General features: G+C 40.8%; 1 protein-coding gene across 6 annotated transcripts in view; it reads right to left on the bottom strand.

Moving 5' to 3' along the window:
• Positions 1 to 941: 941 nt before the first annotated feature.
• The window catches only part of LRP3 (LDL receptor related protein 3), a 28,106-nt gene continuing 13,427 nt past the window's right edge, over positions 942 to 15,620 (bottom strand). For 5 of the 6 annotated variants that reach the window (XM_086621187.1, XM_086621188.1, XM_086621190.1 and 2 more), the window contains 4 exons: positions 9,183 to 9,391; positions 7,813 to 8,899; positions 6,499 to 6,631; positions 942 to 5,561 (listed from right to left, as the gene is read on the bottom strand). In XM_086621187.1, the coding sequence (XP_086477313.1) occupies positions 4,749 to 5,561; positions 6,499 to 6,631; positions 7,813 to 8,899; positions 9,183 to 9,391 (2,242 nt within the window). In that variant the 3' untranslated portion in view covers positions 942 to 4,748. Of the gene's footprint in view, positions 5,562 to 6,498; positions 6,632 to 7,812; positions 8,900 to 9,182; positions 9,392 to 10,162; positions 10,247 to 15,620 lie in introns of those variants that run through there. The other variant, XM_086621191.1, reaches the window with a different exon arrangement.

Raw genomic sequence — 15,620 nt, 5'->3', positions numbered from 1 at the left:
ATTAAAAAATACATTATTCCCTCAAGGCTTTTTGAGTTAGATCTTACAACAAACCAAGGAGCTATCTGTTGCATTGCACAGGCTGTCAACAAACTGCTGCAAACGCACAGGTATCGTTTATTACTCTATTTCCATTTTATGGGCTATATTTATTTCAGCCTCGCTTACACCAGGATATGGTTTGTAGTATTACTGCTTGTGCCACTATCAGTGCAGCTGAATCAGCACCTCATGACAAAGCAAAGCAAACACTTTTTCTACCAGGTTAGCAGGTATTATCCCTCTGCATTGAGCTGGGTCCGCCCCTCCTTCATCGGATAAACCTGGGCCTCCATAAAGTCTGCTCCATTCTCTTCAATACAGATAAAGATTTCCAAGTCTGTAGAGTAAATCTCTGTCAACACAAAATAATTCAGCCTCCACCTTCTACTGAAAACCAGTAGGATAGAGCCATCAGTGCCGTCCAAAGCACAGACTGAGGAGGGGAAGCATCAGCAAAACAAGCATTGCCCTCAGCAATGGGAGAGAGAGGCTGTACTTCAGAAATGATTTTTTTTTATTAACCACCTGAACAGTCATATGCTTCAGGGCTTCTTCTTGTTATTTGAGGTATATGCACACATGCATTTTAGAGGCAGTGGTGCACAACAGTGAATTGCTAGTGCTAAGATTTCACACATAGTACCTAAAAAAGTGATGCATCTCCACAACTTCAGCTACTGGAAAACGCAGGTAGTAAAAAAAAAAAACCAACCCAAAACCACCAAACCAAAGCCAACCCCCACCCTTCATACTCATGTCAACACACGGAGCCATGGGTTTGCATATTCAGAGTCAGAGTCAAACAAAGGCTGTGGCAGGACAATTTAGGCACCTTCCATCCTTCCATCTCTGGTATTAGAGTGACAGTCAGAAACCCATAGCCTCTGGGCACATGAAATTTTATTAAAAATTAAGAGAGTCAAAGCAAGAGCAAAGTATGATGATGCCCAGCATCTTACTTGCTTAGTATCATTGTCCAGGAACCAACACTGGCAACCATGATGCCATACCTGAACCATATATCTGTACATACATTACGGCAAAATGTTGTCTCTAAATGTATATATACATATGTAAATAAAAACCAAACATCAAAGCAGAGAACAGAAAGAGAAAACAAGTACATTTAAGGGATGTTACAGAGTCATACACAAGCTGGAAGGTGCCAGAATTTCAAACAGAAATATTCCCCATGTGTAATAGCATAATTAATGCATTCAAATAATAGTTTTAATGCTCCCTATGAGCTTCCATTCTTCCTAAACCAGTGTAGGTATTATTCTCTGTTCAGAGATTCTTTTTAAGGAGGATTTTTTGGCTGCTTGGACAAGGGAGTTTTGTATCTTAAAGAAAAGCTATCTTAAAATTTTTGTTTCCTTTCTGTCTACAAAAAAATCTTTAAAGAGTACAGAAGAGCATTATTAAAATAAGAAAAATTTTAACAAGTTTATTAGCTGATTAACTTTAGGTTGTATAGTCATTAGAGTGTGATATTTTCCACTGAGCAAAGAAACGTAACAATGAGATCTTTTGATCTTCCTCTTCACGTCTGGCATAGCAGCAGTTCCCCACTTTTTTTTTTTTAATTTTAAGCAGTTCTGAATATCAGGAGACAGCTTACATAAAACAGAACTCAGGTGTTTTCGAGGATGGTTGGTTCACTGCTTAATGCTTACGAAGAGCTGGAAGAAGGGCAGACATACACTACGGCAGACTTTGTGGCTTCTTCAGGTATTGACATTCCAGGACAGTGCAACACACTTGTTTGTGCTCACAGCACAGATAGAGATTTCTTCTGCAAAATGAACTGTAAATTTGTGACTCTTCCCTCCAAGAAATGAGCTAGGGGAGCTGTGAGAGAATACCATCTTGCAGAATACAGAAGTTAGGCGCTTACGAGGAGCACCCAGCTTGTGTATCTTTCATTGATGCAAGGCTATAAATTCCAGTAGTGGGGGCTGTGAACATTTCTGTACACTTCAAGCATCATATTTTCATTAACCTGGATTCTTTTCAGTTTCTAAAAATAAAACCTTCTCAATGAAACTTCCACTGAGTTACCAAATGGATCAGTACATAAAATACGTGTGATATATGTAAGAAATTATGTGAAGTTATACATCTTAAAATAAAATACAGTGCTAGCTGTTCAGGGTTGATCCCAAAATACAGCAGTATTCTGAAGTACATATTTCAACTTTAAGAGCCTTACAGTGGTGATAGTTTAAGGCATAGTATGATCAACGTTATTTTATTATAGAAATACATTTCTGTAACAGAATTAAAATATACACTTATTTCTAAGGTACTTCATATCTGCACAATATTAACCTTGAAATAATCTTCCTCCCAATTACAGAATCATAGAATGATTTGGGTTGGAAGGGATCTGAAAGATCATCTAGTTCCAACCCCCCTGCCATGGGCAGGGAAACCCTCCACTACACCAGGTTGCTCCAAAGCCCCATCCAACCTGACCTTGAACACTTCCAAGGATGAGGCATCCACAACTTCTCTGGGCAACCTGTTCCAGTGCCTCAACACCCTCAGAGGGAAGAATTTCTTCCTTAGATCTAATCTACATCTCCCCTCTTTCAGTTTAAAGCCACTGCCACTTGTCCTATCAATATTATAATTAAGTACTTTACACATACAATTCTATGTATTTAAAATTACCTTTAGACAAAAAAAAAAAAAAAGACTCTAAAACCTGTAGCCTTAGATGCAAACAACCACCCTGGCAGTGTAAGGACTACAGTACACAGCCTTGCAAAGGTAGAACGTACCCAAAACGTCTACAAATGCTACGAAAGCAAGATCTCTTTCAAAACTACATTTAATTTGACGAAATTAATTCTGATCACAAAAGCACTTGGAAAAAACATGTGTGCAGTATTTATTTAATGCAAATACAACTCTTACTTGTTACACATTTTGCCACAAGCCCTTCCTGCTATTAATGCCCTTAAGGAATTTGAATTTTCTGCTTCTGGAATGCACAGAATGAAACCAATTTGCAACTGAATTAAAAAAAAAAAAAAATACTTCAATTTAATTCTTCCATGTTACATTTCAGTAAAGCCAAAGTCCTAGTCCTTGTTCTTTTTAAGGCACTCCCCCAAAGAGAGTCCTAGCAAAAGATCCAGAGCAAAATATGGCTCAGTTAAAGGAAAAAAATCTTTGACGCTTTGATGTAAACTTAACTGTCCACTGCAAAAGCCTGTTTGCCTTTACAGCCATGAAGGTCCTGTGGACAGCAGAGCCCAGGTCCACAACTGCCAAGTCCACCTCAATATTACAAGTTCAGTTAATAACTTCAGGCAACTTGAATTTCTACAGCAATAAACAGGCTTCAGAGCACTCAGGTATTTACAGAGCAGCAGCATCAACTTCCTTGTTAATTCCTATATAAAGCATTTTAGTTTGTCACTGCATCATGGGGGAACTGAAGCTTTTGTTAGAGCATGGAGGAGCCCAGCCAACACCCCAACCATCACAACAGGGCCAAGCTATCACACAGTAATGTTCTTCCATGTAAATAACTTGCTTGCTTTTAATTACACTCCCCAAAAGGCACCAGTTTACATTTAAGCATTGTACAATCCACTCAGTGTCAGCTTTGAAAATGGCACTGATCTATTTCAGTTCTTAAAAGAAAAAAGCAAACAAAATAGCATCCTCTAAAAATAAAAATGATTTATACATCTGCACCTAGGTAGCAGATTTACAAGCAAACTTGTGAAGCAGATTTTATTTCAAAATGAAAGAGGAGTCTGATCCTGACAGTTACCAAGTGCTCAGTGCTTCCTACTGCAGCTAACGGGAGCTGTGAAGCCTCAGTATCCTCCAGGGCACGCTCAAAGTAGTATAATCATACAAATCCCTGAAAACAGAAGGGAGGAGAGGAAAAAGAGGGTAGGGAGGAAGCAAACAATTCTTCAACCTTCACAACATCACTATGAAGAGAATGCAACATATGACAACACAAAAAAAAAATATTGCTGCAACTGGGGTTCAATGCTCTCCGCTTATACCGAACTCTGCTAATCTCTTACTACAAAGCTTTAGCAGGTAAGACACCAGGTATCGTCTGGGTATTCTATACAGAAACTTTGGTTTTAGTGGATGCTTCAAGGTACATATGGCCATCAAAACATTTCTGAAGGGAGTAAAGGAAGTGAGCAATTTCTATAAAGAGGAAGCTATAAAGGACTTCATTTCCTTCAAAGTATTTGTAATTAAAATTATTATTTAATCAAATTATGATGCCTAAAAAGACAACATTCTTTCTGTTTAGCACTCAAGAGTTACAATGACTGATGCCTGCCCCAGGTTCCAACAGAGATCTCTCTAGTTTCAGTAAGACCACTTGAAAAGCAAAGAAACACTAATTCCCTGAATGCAGAGTGAATAAATGCACAGAAGAAGTATCAGAGGATGGAGATGCCTCCAAACTGCAGTGACACATTCTTGCTCTCCTAGCCCCTGACATCGCATACTGGCCTATTTCTGCCCCACTGGAGTTTCAGGAATAGCAATGAAGACAGAAAACTTGTCCCATTTAGTCTTGTACTGTACTCCCTGGGGATTAAAGCACACTGGTTTTAACAGACAAAGTTGAGGACACAGACATACCACCTATCAAAGTGCACTGTCATATAAACAATGAAGTTACAAAATTTACAGGGCCAAATCAAAAATTTTTATTAGCAAACAAGTAAAGATTCATCATCACTGGTATTGATTTCAGAGAGGGGTGTAGAGGACTCTAACATTGGCACTTCCACAGAATGGCAACAAGCCGCATGAATACCCAGAGGCTCCTCCTGGTACAAGTTGGGGCAACATTGGTTTTGTCCATCCACTTGGATATGAATATTCATAGGGCTGTCTGAATAAGCAGACTCCCACTTTTTTAAGGGTAACCTACATGGCTCTTCACTCAGCGGATGACTTCTACTTAAACTACTGCCCTCTGGGACAGTCCGCCTGGATACTGACCCTCCATGGATCGTTTCTGTAACACTTTCAGACAAAGGATCTCTGAAAGCCTTTCCTGAATCCACTTTACTGGACTGCTTAAGCTCACTGCCAGAGGTCTCAGCACCTAGGGATTTATCCGCATGTCCAGCCTCAGGCTCTGCGTGTGCAGCTGTGCAAGTATTCGGTAAGACACTGGAAGGCGATGGCTCTGTGATTTCAGTCTCTGGCTGCAGGCTGCTACATCCAGCTTCTTGTAGGCCCCTGGCTTGGCCATGGGCATCTGCCTCTAAACTAGGTCCTTCGGGGGAAGGTGGAGAACTCCGAACAGTCCCATCAGCACGGTTGATGATCCCATCACCCAGTGTAGTCTGTGAAGTGCGGGCGGGAGTCAGGAGCGGGATCTGTCCTCTCACCCGAGGTCTGTGGAAGAGTCTGTTCCAGAGCCTGCCCAAGCGCCGCCGGGATGAGCTCCGTCTTGACGAGTGTCGTCTCATCTGCCTCCTCATAGCTGTTCGAATGTTCTGCAGCACAGAAGCCTGTAACACAGATGTAACAAACTATGATTTCACACATACTCAAAAGACTTCTCCTAAATCCTGTTCTTCCACTAATATCTCCACCTTATCAGAACTGTCAGACTTGATCCCTACACTTCCTTGTATTTTCTAAAAAATTCTAAGAATTTCTAAAAAGCGTATTTTCTAGTGAACTATTTAGGAACATCAAAGACAGCTCTGCTTGTACCAAAAGACTCTCTCTTGAAAGTGCTTCCTTTGTGACTTTAAGCTCTACTTGTCCACCCAGGAAGATGCTTCACTCACACGATCAGATCACCACTAAAGAACCAGTCTGCACCACTGAGTCCTCTATCATCAGCAATAGCAGAGGATCCTCAAAAGCTGATGACAACAGCAGAGAAGAAAGGCCAAGGCAAAATACTCCACTTGAGTAACAAACAAAAAGCTTTATCATACTAGGAACTGTATCACAGTTGGATATTTTCAATAGGGCAAAGGAGATTTTCAAGAACTTGGTCATGAAACAGAAGAATGACTTAATGGCTTCCCAGTGTAATGTATTTGTAAATGAAAAATAATCCCAGAATTTCCCAAAAATACTGCTAGAGACCTTACTTTCTTATCGCTTCAGGCACATTTACAGTCTCAGCTTGAAAAGCCTTTTTTCTGTTTACTTTGACCTTTCTGTGTCTCCCTTCATTTTATCTTGATGTACAGCAAAACAGCATGTGCTTAGCTCACTGCTGTTCTCTAGCAAACACATTTAATGTGTTCAAAACTATCCACAGCACCAAGATGCAAAACTGTGGTTCTTCAGCTCCAAGTAAAACACAGATTTTTACATGACTTCCATATAATTAGCACAGCTACTGAAAGAATACAGTTCCAGATTGATTCTGTCTAATTTATAGTAGTTTGGTTGCTGACAGGTTCATTGGCACTCGTGTCTCCATACTTGTGATGCATTGTACACAGGGAAGTCTTCAACTGGGGGGATAAGTCCTTGTGCAATCAGCTGCCCATAGGAAGGTGGAGCTTCACGCCGCACAAACTCTGCCTCGAGTCGCGTCATCTGGGTCTCAAACGCTCTGGAAACAGAACCAGAGGGAAAACATGGAAGAGAAGTAACAGTCAGTTTGTCCTGCCTCCCTCACATTAATGTATAAAAGCAGTGCAGAGGGCTTCATGCTAGCATCAAAAACGCAAACTTTCAACTGAGCTTTGTGAAAATCTTGTCAGGATGCTCAAACAAACAAAAGGAGTAAGATCAGACGGTATAAGCCTCAGTGAATCAAATCAGTAAACTCTCTGGTGCAGTCCCAGGTTGGACTGGCAAGTGGAGTTTTTTCAATCAGGCAGCTTACATTAGTAACACTGGTAACTTGTTCAACACAGGCCCAAAGGTTATTTTTGGAAAAGACAACATTAAGAACTGGAAACAATCACACAACGGGCAGCTTGCAGCTGTAGAGCTTTGGCTGTCCTGCCAGAACCAAGGCACCAAGGTTCCCAACACAGCACAGCGGCTGGTTTCCAGCTCCTTAATCATACAGATTTGATCAGGACAGAATGTAAAGCACACTGTGCTGAAGGCACAAAGGGTGTCAGCAGCACGGCACAGAGCTGGTGCACATAACAAGGGATGGGCTTCCGAAAGTCCCTTACAACTCTCTCCCAAAGGACAGAGCCAGGCTTGCACAGACACAGAAACACACACCCCATCCATACGGCAAGGTATACAGGATCTGGGGAAAAAGGTACAGCTCACACCGATGGGAACGGTGGAGGTGAACAACTGCTCAGAACAGGCCCCACCACTGCAAGACTTCGCTTTTAGTAGAACTGGGAACTAGAGTATTTGGAGAGGGCAGGGGGAGAGTTATTCAGTTCAGAGTCAGCAAAGACATCACTGTCACAGTTCAGTACTCAGTTTTTGGCAGTGCAAGGGGTTTGTTGCAGAAGGAGGTGAGAGAGGAAACCGGTCAAAACAGTTTTGATTTAAGTTAGATACAGGTTCTGCCAGGCTGCACAATAAATGTGTATTTCTCATAGCTCACAGAAGAGCTGACATTCCCCTCACTGTTTCCGAAAATCTTAACTGCTCTCCTCTAAGCCTAATGCTGTGAGACAGCTATTTAATTCTCATCAATTCCTTGGATTGATTTAACAGTATTTTGCAAATTGTCTGGTTAACAATTACTTTTTTTCCTTTAAACAAAAAGGAAAAAAACACACAGCTACTAAAGCACCATAAAAGCGAGATGCTTACCTGTATTCCCTGGTCCTCAGAGAATATAATTTAAATGCACAACCCAGTGCTATCACCAGCAGCAAGCCACACACGAGACTCCCAATCAGAGCAGCTGTGATGACCTTCCTGGGAACGATCACCAGGCAGTTATGCTCATCACTTCCATCCTGGCAGTCTTCTTGGCCATCACAGCGCCAAGTCTCAAAGATGCACAGATTTGTACCACAATGGAAGTTTCCTGGTTGGCAACTAAAGCAGTTTTTTTCATCCGAGCCATCTGGGCAGTTCTTTTGGTTATTACAGCGGTCAAGTATTGAGTAACAAAGCCCACTGTTTCCTTCACAGGGGTATTCATTCTTCTGGCATGCAGGACAGTTCTCCTCGTCCTTGCCATTTGGACAGTGCCACCAGCCATCACAATGCTGCTTATCTGTGAAACACTCCTCATCACTTCCGCAAGGATGTTCCCAAGGAAGGCAATAGCCTTTCACCTGATAGGTTGCATTGAACCCATGGCCAGTGCTCTTGGAACGAGCATGATATGAGACAGTGAGCTGGCCCTTTGACGACTCCACACTCACCGAATGCCTATTGTTGTGGTACGAAAACGTTTGCATTAATTTATCACCTCTCTCTCCGATGCCATCATACACCTTCACATAGTCGTTGTAGCCTAACTGCAAATCAAGCTGCAACAATACATGTCGATTATCTTGTGTGTCCACATACCACGTGCAACGAAGGTCTGATCTGCTGTGATCAGCACGGAATAAGTCTGGGGAAGCAAAAGATCCATAAAAATTGCCCAGCCTTTTGCCACAGGAAAGATCAGGACAATTATCTTCGTCCGAACCATCACTGCAGTCCTTAACTGAATTACATCTCAGCTCATTCATCAAGCACTTGGTGGAGTGGGCTGCACTGCACTGAAACATTCCTGAGGGACAGATGCTGGACGGAGGCTCTGTTGGAGGGACAGTGCAGTTTCTCTCGTCTGAGTTATCACCACACTCATCCATGGAATTACATTTCCAAGTATCGGGAATACACTTTCCATTTGCACAACGGAATTCATCTGACTGGCATACAGCCTGACCTATCTTTCCTGTGAAAGAGGGAAAGGAGAAAAAAGTCAGTGTCAAAACTTTTGGAATCCTCTGATGTCACTTTTTAACATCTACTACCCTGCATGCCACAAGTCAATCCGTCAGGCCAGTACACTTCAGGAATACTGTTAAAAATACAAGTAGAAATAGTATCAGTGTTACCAAGCTAACACCTTACAGTCATCAAGACCAGTCCAAGACTCCTGTCAACAAAAAATAATACCATCTTCAAGTTTTGCCAAAGAGAGTATAAGCGAAGCCAACAAAACTGTGAGGTTTTACCTCTGATATAAGAAAGGCGAAATCCCTGAGCCTGTCCTGAGCTTGATGCATCCGAGTGAAAAAATATCCAAACATGGTCCCTTGCAGAGATGAAAGATGGAGGTATGGAAGATCCACACACTTTGTACTCCTCCCTCTTGGAAGATGGGCCAATCATCAACCAATCTACTGCACACTTCTGAGAGTCTTCCAAATCAAAGTTCTTAAAACTGTTAGGAACAAAAGAAAACACAAGTTTCAAAGAGGTCATGTATCTGGAACAAAGCCAAACACAGGAAAAAAAAGACTGCAACAGCTGACTTTCTGCACCAACCACTGCTGACATAAAGAGTTCACATCCAAAGGTAATGAAACACCTACAGTACCTTGAGTACATATAAACAGAGCACTCAAATTCCCCCAATTTGTAAAAGCAGACATCTCACAGGCATAAACAGCATGCCAAGTAGCTCCAAAAGCTGAAAGGATGATTCCTCTTCTAAAAGAGTCCTTAAACAAAACTGCTTCCTAAAATACAGACATGAGTGAAAACAAAATTCCAGAATACATTATATCGAAGGTAGCTTAATTTCAGTCTTTTCCAACCTTAAAAGCTATGAAAGTATGGGACGAGAGGAGAGACTACTGTCTTGGAAAAATAATATGGAGCAGTGCAAAGAACCCTAAAGGATTAAACACAAGAGACAAAAATCAACTCTTCAAGCTGCGGATAGGCAGGGAGAGGGCAAGAACAGAACAGGACTGTAAGGGGTGGAACCTGAACCTGAAGTCTAACACTATTATTTTTTAATTCAAAGACTAAAACATTTCCTTTCTGGGAATGCAAACAGACAGCAAACAAGGCTATAACCTTTTACAGCCAAACCTCCAGCCCTTACGCTGACCCAAGCCCGTGGATTATTCAATAGCAGCTTACTAGTGCAAAAAGGTGCCCCAGTTGTTTGCAGAACATTGAACACAACCAGATAATAGTCCCTAACCTGTAGTTCAGGAACTATACAAGGTATTTGTTGTCTGATGAAAGAGATTGCATTTGCATTCAGTAATCTGCAAAGACAATAGCATTGCACAGAGAAACACACTCATTAGGAAAGAGCACCCTGTTCAGCACACTTAGAAATGTATTTTGGTCCTCTTTCATATAACTCAGCTATACAAAATTAACTCAGTAGAAGTCTGCATGTACTCCATGCAAACACCTAGGCAGAAGCTTCAGAAAGGATGAAAAGCTGCTACAAAATACAGGCCTCCTTCCACAAAGGACTTTTCACAAACATAAAAGACTAATTCTTTGAAGAAGATAAATGGAAAGACAATTTTCTGATATCACTGTGTATTTACAAATGGCTGTCAATGCCTGCCAGATCTTGCCATTTGAAGGTGAAAGGGAAAGAGTAGCAACTACATCAACTAGTCAATTCATTTAAGCAGAAGACCTACACAGATCAGTAGGTTCTGCCAAACATACCGGCTTAGTAACTCTCAAAAAAAAATTCTTAGTAAGAGAATGAGAAGTAAAGGAGCGCTGAAAGTGTTATGTTAAAATGGAAACTAAGAGATGTCCAACAACATATGTGCAGGCAACAACAATCCACCCAGAAATAATGTCCTTCCTCTTTTCTAACTCTTTTTCTCCCACCATGCTTTATGTGTCTTCCCAGCTGGGAAGAAGTACTCCCACAGCACCTAATTCTTTGCTATGAGCGATCTCATCAGGCTTCTGAAACCAGCATATTCTGCAAGGAAGTTTTAGACGACTGTGCAGTCAGAATTAAAAGATATAAGTATTCATCCATGCAAAGGTAAACTAGGGAGTATCTGCAAAAAAAAATTTTAATGACCAAGAAAGTGTACGAACAGGCACTACAGCATGAAAAGCAATTATACAAAGCATCAGTGAAATTATGGGCATCCATGTCAAGTCTGCTGCAAGATCTATGAGACAGCATTACTGAACCACCACATTGGGTTTGCTCTCTGTAACTCATTTCGGCACCAGACATCAACAAGGGTTTCTATCATCTACTTGGAGGATTGTTCGTAGGGTTTCCTTGTCATAAGGACTTTTTGGATAAGTATTAAAAATACCTATCTGCCCAACAACAAAAATTGTTAAGAAAAGGGAACAGTCACTAAATCAAGAAAGGAAAACTCAGAAGCAGGAAGGGGTGGCAGGGAATGATTAGAAAACTTCTGCTTGTGCGATACAAACAAGATCATTTACTAAATCTCTTGATCTCTTGCTTCTATAGTTATTTCAGATGTACCAGGACCAACTTTAAAAACTTAAACAATTTGTTCTCCTATCCTACCCAGTTCCCATTACTCCAGCCAAGTCCCACAGCCACTCATTTTTCCCACTCTGCTGAGAAGAGATACTTTTGTATATCAGGTAAATAATTCGCCCATCATGTTGTTAACACAACACTGACTGCACACACCCAGGGGACAATTTGCCTATATAAAAAGCTGTGTGCACTTTACATTAAAATGCATTTCTTTCTAGGAAAAAATAAAATATTTAACACTTCTACGATCCACACAAAGGAAGAGTACAGAAAGTCAGCTCACGCACATGCCTTGTTTACAAACTCCTCTGCAGACAACAGCGAGATCTCTGGAGAGCCTGCATTGGGTACAATTAACAGTATCTTCTACCTGCACCTTGAGAACGTAGGATTGTACACTGCTAGAAAAGGGCTTTTTCTGGTTTATTATAAAGGGTCTGGAAGAGGAAGAAACTTTAGTTCCGCCTTCCGAAGTGGAAGCACAGGCGTACAGAGGACAACCGATTTTCTTGAGTGTCAGTTGTGGATCTGAAATTGATTCAGAGCAGAACCCTACACTTCTCCACCACAAAATTCAAGCTTTAGCCACAAAACGAAGTACAAGGGTGATGAGGCAGAAGAGACTTGCAAGCAAGTAACATATTTAACAGCCTCCCCGAAAATACCATGCCTCTCAGGGATGCATGAGCTACTGAAACAAATGCCTTGGTATTCGAAAAAGGGCAATGCTTTTTCGAGTCACAAGAATAAGCTTTTTAAAAAGCAGTTAAGCATCTTAATCACAAGAGTTTCCAACACAATTTCTCTGAAATACAGACTCAGAATTCTAGTTCTGACGTAAAGATTTATATATAACACATACCATAGCAGTTACAAAATGCCGTTTCTAAGCGCAAAAGCAAAGTCAAAGCAATTAAGTTCTACTTCATGCAAACTAATCAACAGACATACTTTGAACAAATTTTACTTTGGTTAAGGCAGTCACTCCACTCCAGCCTCCTTTTAAGTTATATTATCTCCAATGGAAGCAAATTTTGCCCCATTTAAACTCATGGTGATTTTTACTCAAGACCAAAAGTATGATATATTTGAACAAACCCTCAACCAACCTCACCCACAAAAAAAACACTCATTTGTAAAGAAAAACGAAACAACATGCATACGTATGTTTGTGCATATAAACATATAAAATTGGTTTTCACTTTATAATGCATTTGGAACAACACAGTTTTGTGTAAGAAGTTTCTGCCATAGTAATCTAACATTGAATAGCCCACCGATTTATTTCACCTAAGAGTCCTGAACAGCGCGTTCAGTCTCTGCTACTTCACTTCTCTCATCATCTGTAATTAGACCTAGCACTCCTGTTGTTACAGTCTTCTGAAGAATAATTCGATCCTGCTACCAACAAAATAAGAGTGCAGGGAGGGACATATACTTATTCCATTGAACCTTCTCAAACTGGAATGTAAATTTTTCTGTCAAAAGGATTAGCCCAAAGGTTGAGTGATTGAGGGTATGCAGTGGAAATAAGGGACAGTGTCTTGTGCTCCTACTGTTTGTAGTACTGTAGAAACATCTTTGGGAAAGTACTGAACGAAGTCTGCAGTTACAGTTCTTGAGGGAGGTCTGAGGCTGTACGTATCCAAAACCCACATCATTTTCTGTGATTAAAACAAGAAACAGAATCAAGTCATACTGAAACACAGAGTACTGATGGATAATGTCACCTGTATCTCACGCAGCACCAGTCAGTACCGCAGTATTTTTAAACATCTTGGACAGGGAAGTACAGGGTTTGGGAGGAAAAGCACAAGAAGAGTCGGTTCAGTCACTAATCCGCTCCAGTGAAGCACGTGTCTGAAGGAGCGGGACATGGACCCAGAGGTCCATCCTAGCGTGCAAGCTGCAGTGCACAGTGACACTGAACGCCAGCCCCTGCACCCCTCACCTACCGCCTTCCCCATCCCACCGCATCTGCTCCATGGGATGCAGACATCGCCCCCTCCACCCAGGAGCTTCACTTACAGGACAACACTCCTCTGCTCTGGCATCTCAGTGATCAATGATGAAGGGAAGGAGAACCTGGCTTTCTTCCAGGCTTTTTTCCCTCTCCACGACCACAGCACACAGCCCTAGTTCAGAGGGCAGGGAGAGGAGGAGCACTCGGGCACAATACTGCAGGATTCAAACGCTGGTAATTCAAGCACTTAGAACTGTAATATTAACAAAGTACAGAGCCCATCACTAACACAGAGAACATCCTTTAAAATGCTTTCTCTCTTAGGCTGTTCTCACTGTTTCCTGTGATCTCCAACACAATACAGGAATAGAGGAGGAGACTCGTGTAAAAGATCAAAATTATTGGACCAAATTTTGCAGGTTTTGTTTCATCTGAAAGATGCTATTCAAAAGCACTAACTCCAGTTATCTTGTTTTCGGAATGCCTCTTCTGCAGCTAATTCCTTTTAAAAATCTCCCAATTTTATACAAAAGTATAAGAATAGTCTATTAAACACTGGAAGCATTCAAACTCTGAGGATCAGAACAACTCAACATGAACTGACAAATGCAGCACTACATCTGTTTTTACAAAATTCTGCAGAAATAGGGAAAAATCATCTGATTTTTCTTTCAGTGGTACAACATTGAAACAAGGTTACCTCCAACACTGAGCAGGACTCCCGGAGCTTACAGAAAATTACAGGATTGGCCATGTACCAGATCTTGCCTGTAAAATTACTCAAGTGAAGCAACAGTAGCTTACAATGATATTTTCCTATTAAGTACCAAGTGTTTTTATGTTGCTGGAAAGAACTTCATTAAACCAGCTTATCATAAATATTCATTTACACTCTGAAAATATGGAAAAAAAAATGTTGTACCTGAAAAACTAAAGCTTAGCAGAGCTAAGCTTTTTGCCATCTGCACTGAAAGAAGCAGTGGCAGCTAGGAAAAAAAGGTAATTCTGTAAATAATGTACAGAATTCCCTACAACCCTCTTAGTAATTTAAGCAGAAGCAACTACAGATTAAAGCAAAACAAAAAAGCATTCTTAATAACTGGAAAAGGACAAACGTGGGATGATCAGGAAAACAAACAAAAAAAGTGTAAACTGTTGGAGGCCCAGCAGACGTAAAATCTGAATGAAAGTAACTAGTAAATAAATAAAAAAAAAATGTCCTATTTGGCCCTCTAAACTCATTAAAAAAAATGGAGAATAAATATTATGGGTAGATCAGTAGAGCACAGTCCCAAAATAAAACAGACCAGCCAATTAAGCAAGAAAAGTTACTTCTATTTGCCAACCTCTCACAGCAAGTGCAGACTGTGAACAACTGATGACTTAATTGGCTCATTAAAGACTTCTGCTTAACTGCTGAAGCACAAGGACCTGGAAGTCGGGAAAGCTCTATTCTACTCCCAACTCCCAAGCACCAGCTAACTGTGTAACCTTAGGCAAGAGCCACAGAGGCTGCGTTTTCAAAAGCTTAGCACATGCAACTGAATGAAATAAACGGCTATTATGAGTTTTTTTCCAATTAATGTCAAGTTCTGAAACACTGAGCTCGGTAAATAGACTACGAAGCAGTCCCTTTAATTCCTCACACAACTGCAGACCAGCAAGCCTTTACATGAACAGGCCTCAGTTTCACATTGAAGCTCAGATGGTATCTGAAAATTTCAAAGTCAATGACATGAATCATTGAAGCAAAAGCCAATGAAGGTGTTCTCCTCCTCGTAACAGACAGCTTGAGTGGATCACTAAGTAGATCACTTTTCAATATTCTTATCTTGAATTCTGAACACAGAGAATATTTTACTCTCAGTCCCATAAATTCATATAATAAAATGCAATTCATTTATACTTTGTCCACACCAGGTTAATTGCAACCATCAGGCAACAGCAATTGCTGAACAAAAATGATTTAGATCTTCTCAGGTTAAGGAAACATACACAAATAAAGCCCGTAAAGGATGGTACAAAGGCAGTTACTGCATATGATATCTTTATCTGATCCTACAGGATTTTTATGTAGTCTTCTGTGAAAAAAAGGCATAAAAATAGAGAAAAGGGGGTGGGGGGAAATCAAGCAGCTTCCAAAACAATAGCTAAACAGACTGATTACCTGAATCTAAAGTGACACAA

Source organism: Tauraco erythrolophus, chromosome 15 (assembly GCF_009769465.1).
Source record: "Tauraco erythrolophus isolate bTauEry1 chromosome 15, bTauEry1.pri, whole genome shotgun sequence".
NCBI classification, from domain to species: Eukaryota; Metazoa; Chordata; class Aves; order Musophagiformes; family Musophagidae; genus Tauraco; species Tauraco erythrolophus.
Note: the sequence above shows the minus strand (reverse complement) of the source record. Positions and strands in the feature narration are given on the sequence as shown.